Source organism: Pseudonaja textilis, chromosome 1, assembly GCF_049901715.1.
Source record: "Pseudonaja textilis isolate UNSWEBS1 chromosome 1, rPseTex1.2, whole genome shotgun sequence".
Lineage (NCBI taxonomy): Eukaryota > Metazoa > Chordata > Lepidosauria > Squamata > Elapidae > Pseudonaja > Pseudonaja textilis.
In genome coordinates, this window is record NC_141990.1 from 147,922,788 (window position 1) to 147,939,657 (window position 16,870).

The 16,870-nt window shown below is 38.3% G+C and overlaps 1 protein-coding gene across 2 annotated transcripts in view; it reads left to right on the forward strand.

Annotated features, from left to right (window-relative positions):
* The window catches only part of BTBD3 (BTB domain containing 3), a 35,392-nt gene extending 18,915 nt beyond the window's left edge, over positions 1-16,477 (forward strand). For both annotated transcript variants that reach the window (XM_026710391.2, XM_026710390.2), the window contains 3 exons: positions 167-257; positions 963-1,081; positions 8,866-16,477. In XM_026710391.2, coding sequence (XP_026566176.1) covers positions 167-257; positions 963-1,081; positions 8,866-9,898 — 1,243 coding nt within the window. In that variant the 3' untranslated portion in view covers positions 9,899-16,477. The remainder of the gene's footprint in view (positions 1-166; positions 258-962; positions 1,082-8,865) is intronic.
* Positions 16,478-16,870: the final 393 nt, after the last annotated feature.

Below are 16,870 nucleotides of genomic sequence, written 5' to 3' on the forward strand. Positions count from 1 at the left end.
AAACACTGAACATAATTACATAATTATCATTGCTTTCTGTTTTAATTTTCTCGGTTTGATTTTTAATGAAAACCTTTAAAGAGCTTCCAAGAAAAAGAATTGCGTGTGTTTGGAGGTAAAGCTTGATGCTAAACACTCCCAATTAATATATTGCTTCTGTTTATAGAAATGCAGTGATGTTCAACAACGACTTGATGGCAGATGTTCATTTTGTAGTTGGGCCACCAGGTGGGACCCAGCGATTACCAGGACACAAAGTAAGCAAGAACTGCAGTAGCAAGGACTGGCATGGGAGTGTGAGGGGAATATCTATGATTCCCACTTTAAATTCATATAACTGGCTTGAATCCTGGAACCGGTATACATAGAAATAGTTAAATAACTTTGCCTGTGAAATGTTCTAATAATTTCCTTTCTAGTTAACACATTTTTGCAATACTGATAGAAGATCTGTTGCAGAATTTTATGTGTGATTTGTGACACTATTCCAATGTTCTTCCAGATTGCTACCATCTTTTCCCCCCCACAACTAATTCTAATTCTTACAAAAATCCTATGATACAGTCTGAGATATAGTCTTACCCAAGGTTGCTGCAAGTGCTGTAAGATGGACTTCCATTCTAATAATAGTAATTGATAGTGGGAGCTAGAGGTGAGTTAAATCATAGCCCACCTGACATGGAGGGCACAAGATGCGGAAGCCTGTTCCAAAATGCTACAGCTGCTTGGCTCTCAGCATGACTTTCTTAAGCTCTTTTAGGAAAGCAATAGATATATTGAAGAACTATTTCTTAAGATGAAAAGAAAAACCCAGCTTTCCCCTACTTAGTTTTTGAAGGTGAAAATCTTCATTGCCTTCAACTAGGCCTTCTTTTTTTAATACACATGTGACTCTAGTATATCTTTTTATGTTTGTTTTATAGCATGAACTAATATTTTCCTTTTGTTGGAAAAAAAAACAGTATGTCTTAGCCGTTGGAAGTTCTGTGTTCCACGCAATGTTTTATGGAGAGCTTGCTGAGGATAAAGATGAAATCCGTATCCCAGATGTGGAGCCTCCTGCTTTCCTCGCTATGCTAAAGTAAGCAAGCATCTTTCCTCAGTTGCTGGAAATGAATTAGAAATGAATTAGTTTGGCTGGTCTAGAAATGTCAGTGTTAAAAGGTGTGTATCATTATAAAAAGAAATATCTCAATCTTTGCTCCAAAAATGGTCCCTGTGTTAGTTTTAAAACTAGTTTCAATTTGTAAATTTTATATTTTTCCCTGTCTTCCCCCGCTTTTTCCCACTACATTTTGCATGTCACTTACAACTTTCAGGCAAATTGTTAATATATTATATACAAAAGGAGGGATATGATAAATTTAAAAACATGAAAAGAAAATCTAAATAATTTCATATGTCTCCTGATAAAAATGTTTGCATTACTTTCCCATTCCTCTTCAGTGCAATTGTCATTACATAAAGCTGTCAAATGAATTCATCATGATAGAATTTTTTCCTATCGGCCGCATAAAATCTAAAATGCTAACAACAATTGGTTTCTTCACATATATTTGAGGCATTTTAACATGGAACTGAAGATAGAACATGCGTTTTTTCTTTTTTTAGCGATTCTTCACTCCATCTGGCTTGCTTCTCTTGTGTGATGAGTGGGATGTAAAGAAAAACAAGTTGCTTTCTTACTGTGCTTTCCATAAATTCAAGTTGAAGGTGTATCTGAAAAGAGTTATTATTCTTCAGAAACATTCATCGATTTGTTCATTTAAAAAAAAAATCATCATATTACATCTTAACATTGTGGGAGTTGGTTTCTCCCCTCCCCCCCAACTTTGGTTAGCTATCTCTTAGCTACTAATGTCTTAATTAAATTGTCTGGATGATACTAAAACAAGTACTTTGTAACTTTCTTAAAATCAAGTGCATCACCAGTTACCACACAATGTGCGAGGAACATGAAAAGAAGTTATACAAAGTAGGATAACCAGCAATAAGATGTCATTGTGTTCATGACATGTGGCTCGACATTGAGAATTCTCAAAGGTGATTGTAATAGTTAAGTATAAGTGCTAGGTTTAATTGCTAAGATTGCCACCATTGCCGTATATTTAGATAATTAGCATGAACTTTAGCTAATTATCTTTAGTAAACTTTTTAATAGTTATATTCTCAGTAAAACCGAAGTATTGCTTGGTAGACTTCAACAACACCATAATGCTCTATGATGCATTAGGAAATGCATTTGGTGAGATACCACTGACATGTGCCAAGCGTACTGTACTTCTATAATAGATTTCAGGATTGTTCTGGAATCTTTAGCAGTGCTCTTGATTATGTTTCTTAGGTGTATTGTATTAAAAACCTACAGTTTATACATTTTTTCATCTAATAAAACACAATTCCACAAGTTGGAATTGCATGTCAACAGCTTTTCCAAACCAGAACCCTTGCAAATATATTAGAGAGCGACAACTTTCAAAGTTCCTAGCCATTATGAGACTGATTTTGTCTAGGCGCAGTTTTGCTAGGCTTCAGCTTTGCAGACATTTTCTTTTTTTTAATTACTATTTTCCCAGTCATTGGGGGTAACGGAGAGGGACTCTCAGCTCTCTGCAGGCATAACTGAGGGGTCTGAATCAAGTCTGTCTTGGGGAAACAGATTGCGGAGTGCCTCATTTCATGGTCTTAGGCTTTGCTACAGTGGGTTTTTTTCTGCACAGCTCTTCCCATCATCAAAAGCTAGCAAAGAGGCATCTTCACTACATTCCAATCATCTTTGGCAGATAATAACCCATGGTTAGGAATGTTCAGCTGAACGCCCCACTTTCTACTCGGGTTAATTTCTCTGCTTAGAAAGCTTTTACTTCATTAACTTTGTGCTCTGGGAAAGCCTTAGGTTGGTGGCATAGGTTACAGCAGCATCGGTATTCAATGGAGCTTAGGACTGCCCTAGAAATAAACCATCAGTGCCCAATAGCAGAAATAAAAAGGCAAACGAATGGAACTTTTTAAAATAAGAGCTTACTTGAGATTGGCGTTTCTTCTGCACTTTGAAGCCTTCCCCACTTCCAGGTAGCAAGTAATGTTTAAAAGGTTGCATGGTTGTCTTCATTTTTCCCCCACTAGGAAATCAGTAGTGCTCAAGCAAATTTCAACACCAGATTCTCCCATCTTTTCCTTGTAACCATTCATCTTGTCATAAATCATATTTCCCGTTCTAATCCCCAGAACTGGTATAGAATGCCAATTTTAAATGTGTGCAACCTGGCAAGGTTTCACTTCAACAATGGATTGCGTAAGATTGTGCAAAGCTAAGATCAAAACTGTTGCAGAAGAAGAATCCTCTCTCTTTTCACATCCTCCAAACAAATTGCCATGTTCTTTTTAGCCCCATGGCTGGATTTGGAAGTCAGAAAATGACAAGCACCAGTAAAAGTGTACTTTACAGCAGGCATTTTGAAGCACAGCTCACTAGGGAATATCCTTCCCCCACTCTATCTCTTCAAGTCTGGCTACTTCCCTTGAGAGGGCAAATTGGAGCATTTCTCATAAATGTGCATGTAGACAGTGATAAAACAAGATCTCTGAAGCCCTTGAATTCATAAGGAAGAAAAGCCGGTTAGGACAGAGATAGCTTAATACTGTTCCTTGAGTGTTCTGAAATTTTGATAAGGGCTATAAGAACTCTACTAGATTAAACACCTAATGGGGGAGGAGAAGAAATTAATTGAGTGTCTTGCAAATTTTGACAGTCACTCAGGAAATTGTTGTCTTCCCACTCCTCCTGGAATTCAGAAGCATTAATAGCTTCCATTAAATCAACTAAGAATGCAGAAAGACATTGAATACCTGTTTACTCTCTTTTTAAAGCCGCCTAAGCCAGAGGTCTTTGCATTGTCTTGTGGCAGAATAATCCATATGACTGAGTGGCTGAAGTATCTTTTGTTGGTAGTGAACATTGTTATCAATTCCCTCCACCACCACCCTCTCCCAGTGTAACTTTCACAGTAATTCACCATAGTGGAAAATTTATGGAGCTTCCAGAGCTTTAGTTTATTAATTGGTTGAGCAGGGAATTAAAGTTTCAGTTTTTATTAGGTTGTTTCTGTCATGGTGGCTGCATTTATAAGAAAGTTTGTATATCTATTAACTGCGATCCACCAAAGAAGTCAAATCAGTCTTTGTCAGGAGCAAAACCAAGTCCAATCTTGATTTGTCCTTTGACAAGACCGATCTTATAGCCTGGACTGGCATAACTTTGCCGTATGTTCAGCTCTTTACCATGAGCAGGCTGCAAAGGTGGGTCTGTGTATCTGTGTGATGTACTCAGAGGTTTTGGTTGCAAGTAAAAACAAAAACCTTTTCTTCTCTTCTTCCCCTCCATGGGATGTCCAGCAGCAACTTATTTCAGAAGCGAAAAGGCAGTGGAATGTTTCTCTAATGGACTTTGTGCCATCCAAGCAGATTTGTCCTATTTTTTTCTTTCAAATAATTAAATTTGTGAGTTGGGATGTGTATTAAGAATATAAAAATATACTGAAAACAAAATAATTAGAATGAGGTACAGGTGAAACTCGAAAAATTAGAATATCATGCAAAAGTTCATTTATTTCAGTAATGCAACTTAAAAGGTGAACCTAATATATGAGATAGACTCATTACATGTAAAGCAAGTTAGTTCAAGCCATGATGTGTCATAATTGAGATGATTATGGCTTACAGTTCATGAAAACCCAAAATCCACAATCTCAGAAAATTAGAATATTGTGAAAAGGTTCAATATTCTCGGTTCAAAGTGTCCCACTCTCATCAGCTAATTAAGCCAGAACACCTGCAAAGGGTTCCTGAGCCTTTAAATGGTCTCTCTGTCTGGTTCAGTAGGAATCACAATCATGGGAAAAACTGCTGACCTGACAGTTGTGCAGAAAACCATCATTGATACCCTCCATAAGGAGGAAAAGCCTCAAAAGGTAATTGCAAAAGAAGTTGGATGTTCCCAAAGTGCTGTATCAAAGCACATTAATAGAAAGTTATGTGGAAGGGAAAAAAGTGGAAGAGAAAGGTGCCCAAGCAGCAAGGATGACCTCAGCCTGGAGAAGATTATCAGGAAAAGGCCATTCAAAAGTGTTTGGGACTTTCACAAGGAGTGGATTGGAGTCAGTGCATCAAGAGCCACCACACACAGATGGATCCTGAACAGGGGCTTCAAATGTTGTATTCCTCTTGTCAAGTGCTCCTGAACAACAAACAACATCAGAAGCGTCTTAGCTGGGCTAAAGAAAAACAGACCTGGTCTGTTGCTCAGTGGTCCAAAGTCATCTTTTCTGATGAGAGCAACTTTTGCATCTCATTTGGAAAGCAAGGACCCAGAGTCTGGAGGAAGAATGGAGAGGATGCAAGATGCTGCAAGATGCTTGAAGTCCAGTGAAAGTTTCCAGTCTGTGTTGATTTGGGGAGCCACTGTGCTTCATTAAGTCCATGTCATCTGCTGGTGTTGGTCCACTGTGCTTCATTAAGTCCAGGATCAACACAGCTGGCTACCAGGAGATTTTGGAGCACTTCCTGCTTCCTTCCGCAGACGAGCTTCATGGGGATGCTGACTTCATTTTCCAGCAGGACTTGGCACCTGCCCACACTGCCAAAAGCACCAAAACCTGGTTCAATGACTGTGGGATTACTGTGCTTGATTGGCCAGCAAACTCACCTGACCAGAACCCCACAGAGAATCAATGGGGCATTGCCAAGAGAAAGATGGGAGACATGAGACCGAACAATGCAGAAGAGCTGAAGGCCGCTATTGAAGCATCCTGGTCTTCCGTAACACCTCAGCAGTGCCACAGGCTTCCATGCCACGCCGCATTGAGGCAGTAATTGCTGCAAAAGGGGCCCAAACCAAGTACTGAGTACATATGCATGCTTATACTTTTCAGAGGTCCGATATTGTTCTATGTACAATCCTTATTTTATTGATTGCATGTAATATTCTAATTTTCTGATATTGTGGATTTGGGGTTTTCATGAGCTATAAACCATAGTCATCTCAATTATGATAAATCCCGGCTTGAACTATCTTGCTTTGCATGCAATGAGTCTCTTTAGTTTCACCTTTTAAGTTGCATTACTGAAATAAATGAACTTTTGCACGATATTCTAATTTTTCGAGTTTCACCTGTACAAGTAATCCAGACATCACCTGAAGGTGCTGCTTTGAAAAGATTGCTTCCTTGGTAAATTTAGATATTTTGGAACAACTAGACAAGGGTTTTCTCCTTCCTTGCTTGAATACCTCTTCCCACATTTCTTCTTTCCATCCAGTTGTGTTGCTTTCTTTCTCCATCCCTTTTCACTACAATGACTTTTTCCTTCTTATCCGATCTCCATCCTGAATTTTCCTCTTTGGAGGAATTTGTGTATCTCCTTTTGTGAGACACTGTTCATACATGCAGATTTTGGAAATGGTGCATCTTATTTAACAGGCAATTGGGCTTAATTAGTAGTTTTTACAAGTAGTCCTTGGCTAACATCCCTTAGTTCAACGATCATTCAAAATTACAGTGGTACTGGGAAAAAAAAATATGTATGACTTTCCTCTGAGTTCTGTGTGGTTTTCTGCACTCCTGCAGTCACAGGATTGCAATCTGGGCACTTGGCTGCTTGGCTCAGAATTACAACATTTCAGGCATCCCTGCTGGCTTCCTCATAAGGAAAACCAGTGGGGAAGCTGGCAGGAAAAGTCACAAGTCATTCTGGTAAGTTCCCCTGGTTTTCCTGCATTCATGCTATAACATGCCCTCTACCTCATGGCCTTTTTATACCTGCGAATCCTACCTCTTGCACTCTGATGCACTATGCCTTCTATCCCATGGCCTTTCTGCACCTGTGCTGCACCCTCTACCCCATTTTCTTCCTGCACTTGCATAATGCCACCACATCTCCCTCTCCCTCCTGGGCTTCCTAGGGCTTCCCCGCTCCCTGTAGCACTGCTTCCCGCTTAATGAACCCCACACACAACTTGGGGTGGTGATAGCAGCTGTGGCTACTGAGATTGTCACTAAGCGATGCAGCCACTGGATGTTGTGCTTTACTCCTTAGGGACGGCAATCCCAAGCCCACCTGTAGTTCATTTAATACAATTTTTTAAAAATCCTATTTAGGCTATGTAGATTTTGGCAGGCATATTTCCATACATGCTTATGAGTGGCGCAGTACCTAGAGGTGGAGCTCTTGCCTCACGATCAGGAGGCTGTGAGCTCGATCCTAGGCAATGGCAAATATTTCTCAATCTGGGCACAATGAGTAATTATCTGCTGCAAACTCTGCATTGGCAATAAGAAGGGCATCCGGCCAGTAAACATTCTGCTCCATTCAGTTGCCTCGACTCCACCCCAGTAAGGGATTATGGGGTCATTAAAAGCCAAAAAAAAAAAAAAAATTCCATACATGCTTATATGTGTATACAAGAGCGTCACATGCACAGACTTATGGCAGAGGGATCTCCAGCATTGGTTTCAACTGGAATCGGCAACTAAGGTTAACAAAGGGAGAAATTCAGCACTACAAAAGTTCTTTTTTTAACTATCTAAACAGTTGTTTATTATTAGGTAGGTAGGGGATTATCTTAAACTCACATTGTCATTTTTGGGGAGGTCAAATAGCATATTACTATATGACCATGGACTATTATATAGAGATGTACACAGAGCAAGTTACAGAACCATGGCATTGTTCACCAAATTGATGCAAAAGATTCGTCATATTAAATGGGAGAATCCTTTTTTCCAGTCAGTTGCTATGGTCTTCAAATGGTTGACTCACAACCACCTTTATTAGCCGACATACAAAAGAAGCAGTGCATGGGGAGATTTGTGAACGACATCTTAAAATACGTTGTTCCTGCCAGAATTTATAAATCTTACATGTTATTTTAAAAAGTCCCAGATAAATCACCGTAAATCCCTCTGCTTCCCTATTAGCTAGTGCATCCCTGTAAGCATGCAACACTACAAATATATGTGGCTTTTTAAAAAAAAAAAAATCTGACAGGTTCTTAACTATCCTGAGAATTATATGCTTGTTTGTAAGGCGCGTAAGATAAATTCTGCAAAATCTGCTGTATGTGATATAACTGGCCACAATGAAATTTTAACATTGTGCTCACTGCCAAATTATTTTGCCAAAAATAATAGCTGCTATGGTGGATCAAGTTATATGTGCAGTAAATAGACCAATTAGGTGTTCCCTTTAAATTTTCCACCATTCAAAGCTAGGGAGACAGGCTTGTCAAGTAAACTAGGTTAGCTCAGTCAGAATTATACAGGAGATTAGTTTCATTTTCTAACTGCATTCGTTTCATTCCTTTGTGCCTAGGCTCAAGGCGAGAGAAAGGTGCAAAGAAAGCAGGATCAGATTGTAGCTAAGGAGAAGCTCTTGTTAGCTCACACTTGGATTTGTGAAACAGCATCAGACTTATTTAAATTCATTATGTCATGGCTTAAGTCATGGCTGCTGCCTGAATTAGTTTAGCCATATAAAAGAATCATCACTCAAATATATGCAAGCCAACAATGTATTACAGCATTGTTGAAGAAAAAAGGAAACATTAAAGTTTGCCTCCTATTGGTGATTTGCAGCATAGATTGTTAATTATCTATCCTACACTTACAGACAAGTTTTGAGGATAAAGAATTTGTTAAATAGGGAGGATGTTATTTGGTCAGCAACCTAAATTGTTGTGTCCAAGCTGTGATTGAGAGAATATATTAGTGTTTCCCAGACATGTTCTTTCTATTTTCAGTATTGTAGAAAAATGTTATCTGCCCCCATCTGCTAAAATACTAGCATGATATGTATATTTATTTATTACAGATACATTTATTGTGATGAAATTGACCTGGCTGCTGATACGGTTCTGGCAACTCTTTATGCCGCCAAGAAGTACATTGTTCCTCATCTCGCCCGGGCCTGTGTGAATTTCCTAGAGACAAGCCTGAGTGCAAAAAACGCTTGTGTGCTGCTTTCCCAAAGCTGCTTATTTGAGGAACCGGACTTGACTGAGCGTTGCTGGGAGGTGATCGATGCACAGGCCGAGCTGGCCCTGAAATCGGAAGGCTTCTGTGACATTGACTTCCAAACCCTTGAAAGCATTCTCCAGAGGGAGACCCTGAACGCCAAAGAGATCGTGGTTTTCGAAGCTGCCCTCAATTGGGCCGAAATGGAGTGTCAACGGCAAGAGTTGCTTCCTAGCATTGAAAATAAGCGCAAAGTGCTCGGGAAGGCGCTCTATCTCATTCGCATACCCACCATGGCCCTGGATGACTTCGCCAACGGGGCTGCTCAGTCTGGTCTTCTGACCCTCAGTGAAACAAACGATATCTTCCTTTGGTACACAGCTGCCAAGAAACCAGAGTTGCAGTTTGTGAGCAATGCCCGCAAAGGCCTGGTCCCTCAGCGCTGTCATCGCTTCCAGTCATGTGCCTACCGCAGCAACCAGTGGCGCTACCGGGGCCGTTGCGACAGCATCCAGTTTGCTGTTGACAAGAGGGTTTTCATTGCTGGGTTTGGACTCTATGGCTCCAGCTGCGGATCAGCAGAATACAGTGCTAAGATTGAACTCAAGCGTCAAGGCGTTATCCTTGGACAAAACTTGAGCAAGTATTTCTCAGATGGATCTAGCAATACTTTCCCCGTGTGGTTTGAGTATCCAGTGCAAATCGAACCAGATACCTTTTATACGGCTAGTGTGATTTTGGATGGTAATGAACTCAGCTATTTTGGGCAAGAAGGAATGACAGAAGTCCAATGTGGCAAAGTGACTGTGCAATTCCAGTGTTCTTCAGACAGCACCAATGGCACTGGGGTTCAGGGAGGGCAAATTCCAGAACTTATTTTTTATGCTTGAAGGAAAAGGTGGGTTTGCAGAATGCTCTGTGATTCTATATAATGTATTATGTCCGGTTCAGGCCAATTTCATGCTTAGCTTGTTGTCTGCAGATATGTCTGGTCAATTCAAGTAGGACACTCCTAAATGCAGTGAACAGTTTTAAATCTTGCTGTACTTTTTATTGTCTACATGTATTTCTTCTACTATGTGCTCCCAAGATCAAACTAGCAAATTAAGTGTTAAAGATTTTCGGCTTTAGCACAGATGGAATGCCTTATTAGTGAAGAAAGTTGTCATTTTTTTTTCTGTGCAGTGTGTGTCAAGGGACATAACTTGTCTGGTCTCGACTGTGCTGCTATTTCCTGTCATTTTGATTTATGATTTATTTATTTTTGCTCCTCTATGCTGTAGAACAACTAAGAATTAAAAGTATCTTTAGTCTTTTGGCATTTGGATGCAACGTAAACTTAGAACTGAGGCTGGTTTAGCTACATCATCACCATGCATGGGTTGAGGTTTTCTAGAAGAAACATAGGAGGTCTTCAAATGACAAGCACTTGAAGCAACTGATTGGAAAAAAAGATAAAGTTTGATCTGCCATGAATTGCTTTGCAAACACTGGCATTTCATATTTAGTTTATCTTGTGGAAGATAACAGCAAAAACTCAAGGTCTTTGGGGACAGTTGCTTTTTAATTAACCTTAACCTTAACCTTTTTTTTTTTTTTTTTTAGAAAGCTCTTTTTCAAGGAAACTGTTGATATTTAAAAATACATTCATGCATTTTGGCTTGCCCATGATTACTTCTGGGTAGCCTTCCCTAGCTGGTATTAGTGCAGTTCCTACTATCTTCAGTGTACATGCAGGACAGGAATGATGGCAGCTAAAGCCTTTCATACAAGGAGAGCCTGCTCTGAAGTATTACATAATGGCATTTTCACTAGTACAAAATCTCTCTGAGAGTTACTTTTCTTTTCAAGGGATTAAATACATTTCATTTAATCAAGCCATTATTCTGGCTGCCTTTCATGCATCATCTGTGTTTTTTCCAGTGTCAGAAAATGTGTAGCAATCAGCAGATAATGAGTTTTGTAAGTTTTATTTGCCCAAACACCATTCTGAAGATACATGGTTTTTTTTTTTTTCCGATTAGTAAAAAATACAGATGTTTGGAGCATTTAATTGTTAGAAATTGCCATGGAATGTATTTGTTCAGTGTACCCTACAGTGACATTTTTTCCCATGGAACTCAAAGCTGAATATTTTAATGCTTCACATATTAAATTAACTAGTGGGACATTTAAACGGTTGAAGCAAATAGATTTGAAAGCTCTGTTTTTGAATGAGCACGTAGACTGCGCGTTATGCAGTTTGGTTAGAATATGAATATTGACCCAATTATAAATTTTGAAACATCACTCAAATTTTTAGATGTTATTTTTTTTTTCCCCTCATCTGATTCCCCCCACATCCTATAGTTTTCACTATCTCCAACCAGTGCGATGAAGGGATTCTTGGTATTTGTAATTTAACACAGGTTGCAGCAGAATTATTGAAGGGATTTGTAATCTGCCAGGCTCATACAAAATAATATTTGCTTAACTTATTAGACACTACGACTTCAACAAACTATAATTTAATTTTTTTTAGTTTATCGTTGAGTGTCAATGTGACCATTAAGATTGCTTGTGAATCTGCTGGTAGTTCTCTCTTTAACTACAGAAGTATTCTTTTTAGCACAAGTGTAAATTACTGATTCGTTTTGTGCAGCACACACTAAGGCTATCAAATTTGGGCTGCAAAATGCCATGTGACAGCAAACAAAAATACCAAGTGAGATTTTTTGCAACCCAGAACTGGGAACCCTGCAGAATCTGGGATATTTGTGACAAATATTTCTTATCTAACTTTTAGAGATTTTTCAATTGTCAGTCAAGCTTTCCTTTTCCAGATTTTTTAAAATTGGTTGGACTATCTGCATTTCTAACAAAAGATTCAAGTTGGCAGATAGCTTTAAAAAAAGAGAGATGGTAAAAATATAGGTGAGTACCATGTTTGTGAAATAAAAGGCACTCTCTCAAAACAGCAACTCCTATGTATTTCAGTCTAGAAAATAACATGTATTAGTCTGAAATAGATTTGTCCCAGTTTTCTCACTACAATGTAGCTCCATAGCACAACATTTTATTGTCCTAGCTATTAGAATAGTAGCTTTAATATTTCTATCTGAGGCATCCAGAGAATCTGAAATTTTCAGTAAAATAATAAAAACACTATCACATTGCAAGTTCTAATTCTTTGTATAGGTAACAACATATGGGGCTTCCATCATGGTGATTCAACATTGCTTTCGTCATTCTGCCCCCACTGTCCCATGCTACCAAATATCCTTGTGGGTGCCTCCAGTCTCCAGCCCATATCAGCTTTTCCTAATTTGTGGTTTCTTTTTGAATTCAAACCGCAATGTCCAAAATTCTCAGGCCAGCATAACCATTAGGAGTCCTAAAACATTTGCAGAATGCCTCGGTAAATATTTTTGGGTCTTGAAATCCTGATTCCTAGTTTCATTAAGTGTATGTGGTACCCCAAATAATACTTGAACATGAGAAAATTTAGCAGTAACAGTTTCTCAGCAGTGCAGCATATTAAAAGCATAAAACAGAAGCTGTCCTTCAGAGCAAATGTTACTCCTGTGCCTCCTACATTTTTATCATCAGAAATAATATGATTAAAAAAATATTTACATTTCTCAGAGGTATGAAGTTGCTTTTCAAAGAAATGTAAAGGATTACATTCTCACAACTTTAAGTATGATTCAAGCCCTGAATTTAGACTAGAGTGAGGAGAGGTTAAAGCTGTTTTCAGACATAAAATTTGCTCCATATTCCTGATTTGTTATGGAAAAAGCTAGTCTCAATCTAACTCTCATCATCACATCAACATGAGGCTATAGTTGGGTAGACCACATATATTGCCCGATCTTGTAGGAACTGCTAGATAAAAGCATCTGGATAATTTGTTTGGGACAAAATGATCCTCTCTTTAAGTTATTTTTTCTTTAATCCAATTAATTCACATGTTTCAAATATGCCAAATCAAAGCACTGTGAATGGCATGATTTAAGGAAGACTGATGACATTACCTTAAGGTGAAATGAATCCATTTTCCAGACATAGGTCACATCAGTTGCCCTGTGGCCTTTCGGCCTCTAGATGGCAGGTGTACACTGCTACTTTTAGCTTTACCCCACTGAAGCACAGGTCTCAGTTTTATTCTGGAAAATATGTGGTATTTATGGTAAATATTTGTGGACAATGAACAATGAAACTAGAATTAGCATAATCACAATCATTCCTGAACAGAGAAATGAATTGTCTCTGACACCAGATTGCTCAGCTCTCTTTTTTAGAGGACCACAGACCTGTGTAATGAATTTTCCCTTCTTTGTTTTTCCCCATAATGTGTTACAAGTAGGCAGTTTGCCAGAATAAATATGGGTAAATATTTAACTTACCTTTATAAATAGTTCTCATATAATAGTGCAATCCTAAATTATCTTTAAGTTCTTCCCTGCATTTCAGACTTATTTTTTCCACAAACGCAATGCCAGTGAAATCAGCATGTATCACCCGGATGTCAAAAATGGTAGCCACATGGATGTCCTACTTGCAGGAAAATCAAGTAATTACTCCTGAGAGATAGAGCAGTAGGCAGACCTCCAAGTAAGCTAGTTAAGTTGTAGTAGCCCAAATGGGGGCAAAATGAGATGGGCTAGAGTTTTAAATGTATTGAATTTAGATTTCCAATTCTCATGCTGTGTTTTGTTTTGAAATGACTTATTTTCAAGGATGAATACTGGAAAGGTATTTATACTTTTTCTCTATGAAAACTAAAAACATTAATGAATTTCACAAGATAATTGAATAAGATCTCTGCAGTAGTGTGTGGCCATATTTATATCACCGAATATTTGTATTTTTTTCCTGATGTTCAATGCCCCTGTGTGCAATCCTACATATGTCTGTTCAGGCATCAATTTTGCTGGCTTCCCTAGGAATAATTCCTTAGTAAGTGTGCGGAGCTGCAACTTTAAGCAGTCAACTATGTAGTGTGTATTGCACGAGGGTTTTGTTTTTTGCAATTATAACACCTTTTAGTTGAATCTGGAATGACTTCTAATGTTAGCTCATTATTTTCAGCATGCATAACCTGCCTTTCTAAATTCTAAAAGAGCATATATTAAATATTAGAAAATATTGAGAAAATCAGAATTAAAAAACTAAAATGTAGTAGCTGCAGTTAATGACAGTTTTAAAGGGGTATTTTGTAAAAGCTTGGAATAAAAATTGACTTCACTACCAGTCTAATAGCAAGGCATAATAGGGCCAAGAAGATCTCCTTTGGGAGGCTGTTAAGATAAATGACTACTTGAAGTATGTATCAAATCTGAACGAAGAGTCTGAGTACTAATACATTGATCAGGAAAAAGCTACCTGTAATGAGTCTCCCTCTCTCTCTCTCTCTCTTCCTCTCCCGCTCCCTCTCTCCCTCCCTCTCCCTCCCCCTGCCCCTGCCCCAGGGGTGGGATTCAAACTTTTAACAACCGGTTCTGTGGGCATGGCTTAGGTGGTGGGCGTGGCTTGGCAGTCAAGTTATTAGCTGGGTGTGGCCAACTCAACATCACTCACATTGAAGCACGCATCTCCTCGCCTGGCCTCTCATGACTGTGGGGATGCTGCAACAGTCATGAGTGTGAAAAATGGTCATAAGTCACTTTTTTCAGTGCCATTGTAACTTTGAATGGTCAACTTTGAATGGTACCAGTAAAGGAGGGGAAAAAAGCTCCAGAGATGTTCCTGAGACAGGAAGTCTAGTCCTGCCAAGAATGTAATAAGGGTTAACGGCGAGGCAGTTTCTGTAAGCAACACCAGAATGTTTCCTTCCTGCCTTCCTTACAGGATTAGGCCAGTAATTTCTTCTAACAACCGGTTCTCCGAACTGCTTAGAATGTTAACAACCAGTTCTAGTGAATAGGTGCGAACTGGTAGAATCCCACCCCTGCCCCTGCCCCTCCCCCCCTTTCTCTCTCTGTATTGGCTCTTGAACACATGAAAAGCAGAACCTACATTTTCTTTGTATGTTACAAATGAAGAAAATTTCAAATTTTGTAACTATACAGTGAAATTTAAAAGATGATTTAATCATTTAAATAACAATGTTATTATGAAGGTGATATATGAGTTTTAAGACTGTATTTATCTAAACTTTGATCTGTTGTTTCCCCCCCAGGGAACAACTTGGAAAGAGCTTTGAGTACTTAAATTTTCCTTGCCAAATAGAATAAAGCAAATATAATTCCCTACACTTCACTCAATTTAGTGTTGTTCTGAATGGAGGATACGTTTCTGAAGCAGAGAGGGTTTTTTTTTTTAATTGAACTGGATGGTCCTTCATATGTTTCCATCATGTGGTGTTTTCCTAGCAACAGTGGATCAGGCATATTAACTTTGATCTTCTACTCTGTTATAACCAAGCTAAATTAGATTCAGTTAACTCAGATTATTGTTACCTTATGTAGATTGTGGATAGAATGAGAAGATTTGCAGCATCCAACTAGTACTGCAGAAATAACTCGGGAGATTTGCAGAATTGTCCCCAAATTAGGGCTATGCCCTTTAATTGAAAGTTCATGTCCTAAATTGTTAGGATAATATATTTATAATACAGGTAGTCTTCAACTTACAATCACAATTGGGGCTGGGACTTTTGTCCTTCAGCAATGTGGTTGTTAGGTGAGCCATGCCAGTTTTATGATCTCTTTTGCTATGGTTGTTTAAGCGAATCATGATTATTAAGTGAATCACAAAACCATTAAGTGAATTTGGCTTTCCCCCATAGACTTTGCTTCTTGGAAGCCCCTGGTAAGGCCACAAATGGGGATCACATGATCCTGGGACAGATTTAAAGACATGCTGGTTGCCAAGTGCCTGAATTCTGGTCATGTGACTGCAGGGATGCTACAACGGTGATAAGTACCGGGACCAGCTATGAGTCACTTTTTTCATTGCTGTCATAATTTAAAATTATCATTAAACAAATGACTGTAAGTCACAGACTACCTGTATATTGCTTTAGTCTTCTGGAATTATCCAATATATTTATCTATAAAGAGCCAGAGATTGAGAAAAAGTATAGACAATATTGAAATTATTTTGAATATCATCTTGCAAAGCTGAACTGAACAGGGAAAGAAAGTTATTACTGGATTTCTTAGTGTACTATATATTTTGAGCTGATCTGCATATAATTTAAACTAATAATTCTAATTTCTACAGTACTTATAGCACTGTTTTTTTTTCTAAAAATGAAAAATTTAAACTCTGTTATTTCAGACACAATTGGATCTAGTTGTGTTTGGAATAGTGCTTGTCTATAGCAACTGATGGCATTATTTATGAAGGACGTTTATAAATTCTAAGTACCTCAAATCGAATGTTACCGTACTGTATCTTTAATGTAACAGTGTAGAATATTAGTAGACACATGAATGTGTATAATCACATTTGAGAGAAAAATAAAAATGAAATTGGTTCTTAAACTATTTTCAGCATGCTTCTGAACCGTCTTAAATGAATAAACAGAATTTTGAATAGGAAAAACTTCCCCCACCCTCCAGTTTTTCATTTGGTTTGGTTTTGAATTCCTTCTTTTTGAGGGTTGATCCCAACATTTTGAGGGTGATCCCAACACTTGTATAAGAATCTTTCTTGGACTTTGGAAACCAGTAAATCTTGATGTGCTTTAGATATTGCCCATGAAAGAAGACCACAGCAAGCGCTCTCTCTCTCTCTCTCTCTCTCTCTCTCTATATATATATATATATATATATATATATATATATATATATATATACACACACACACACACACACACATACATACACACACTATATGGATCTTTGGTTGTTGGGTTTTCTCCCTTCTTCTCTTTA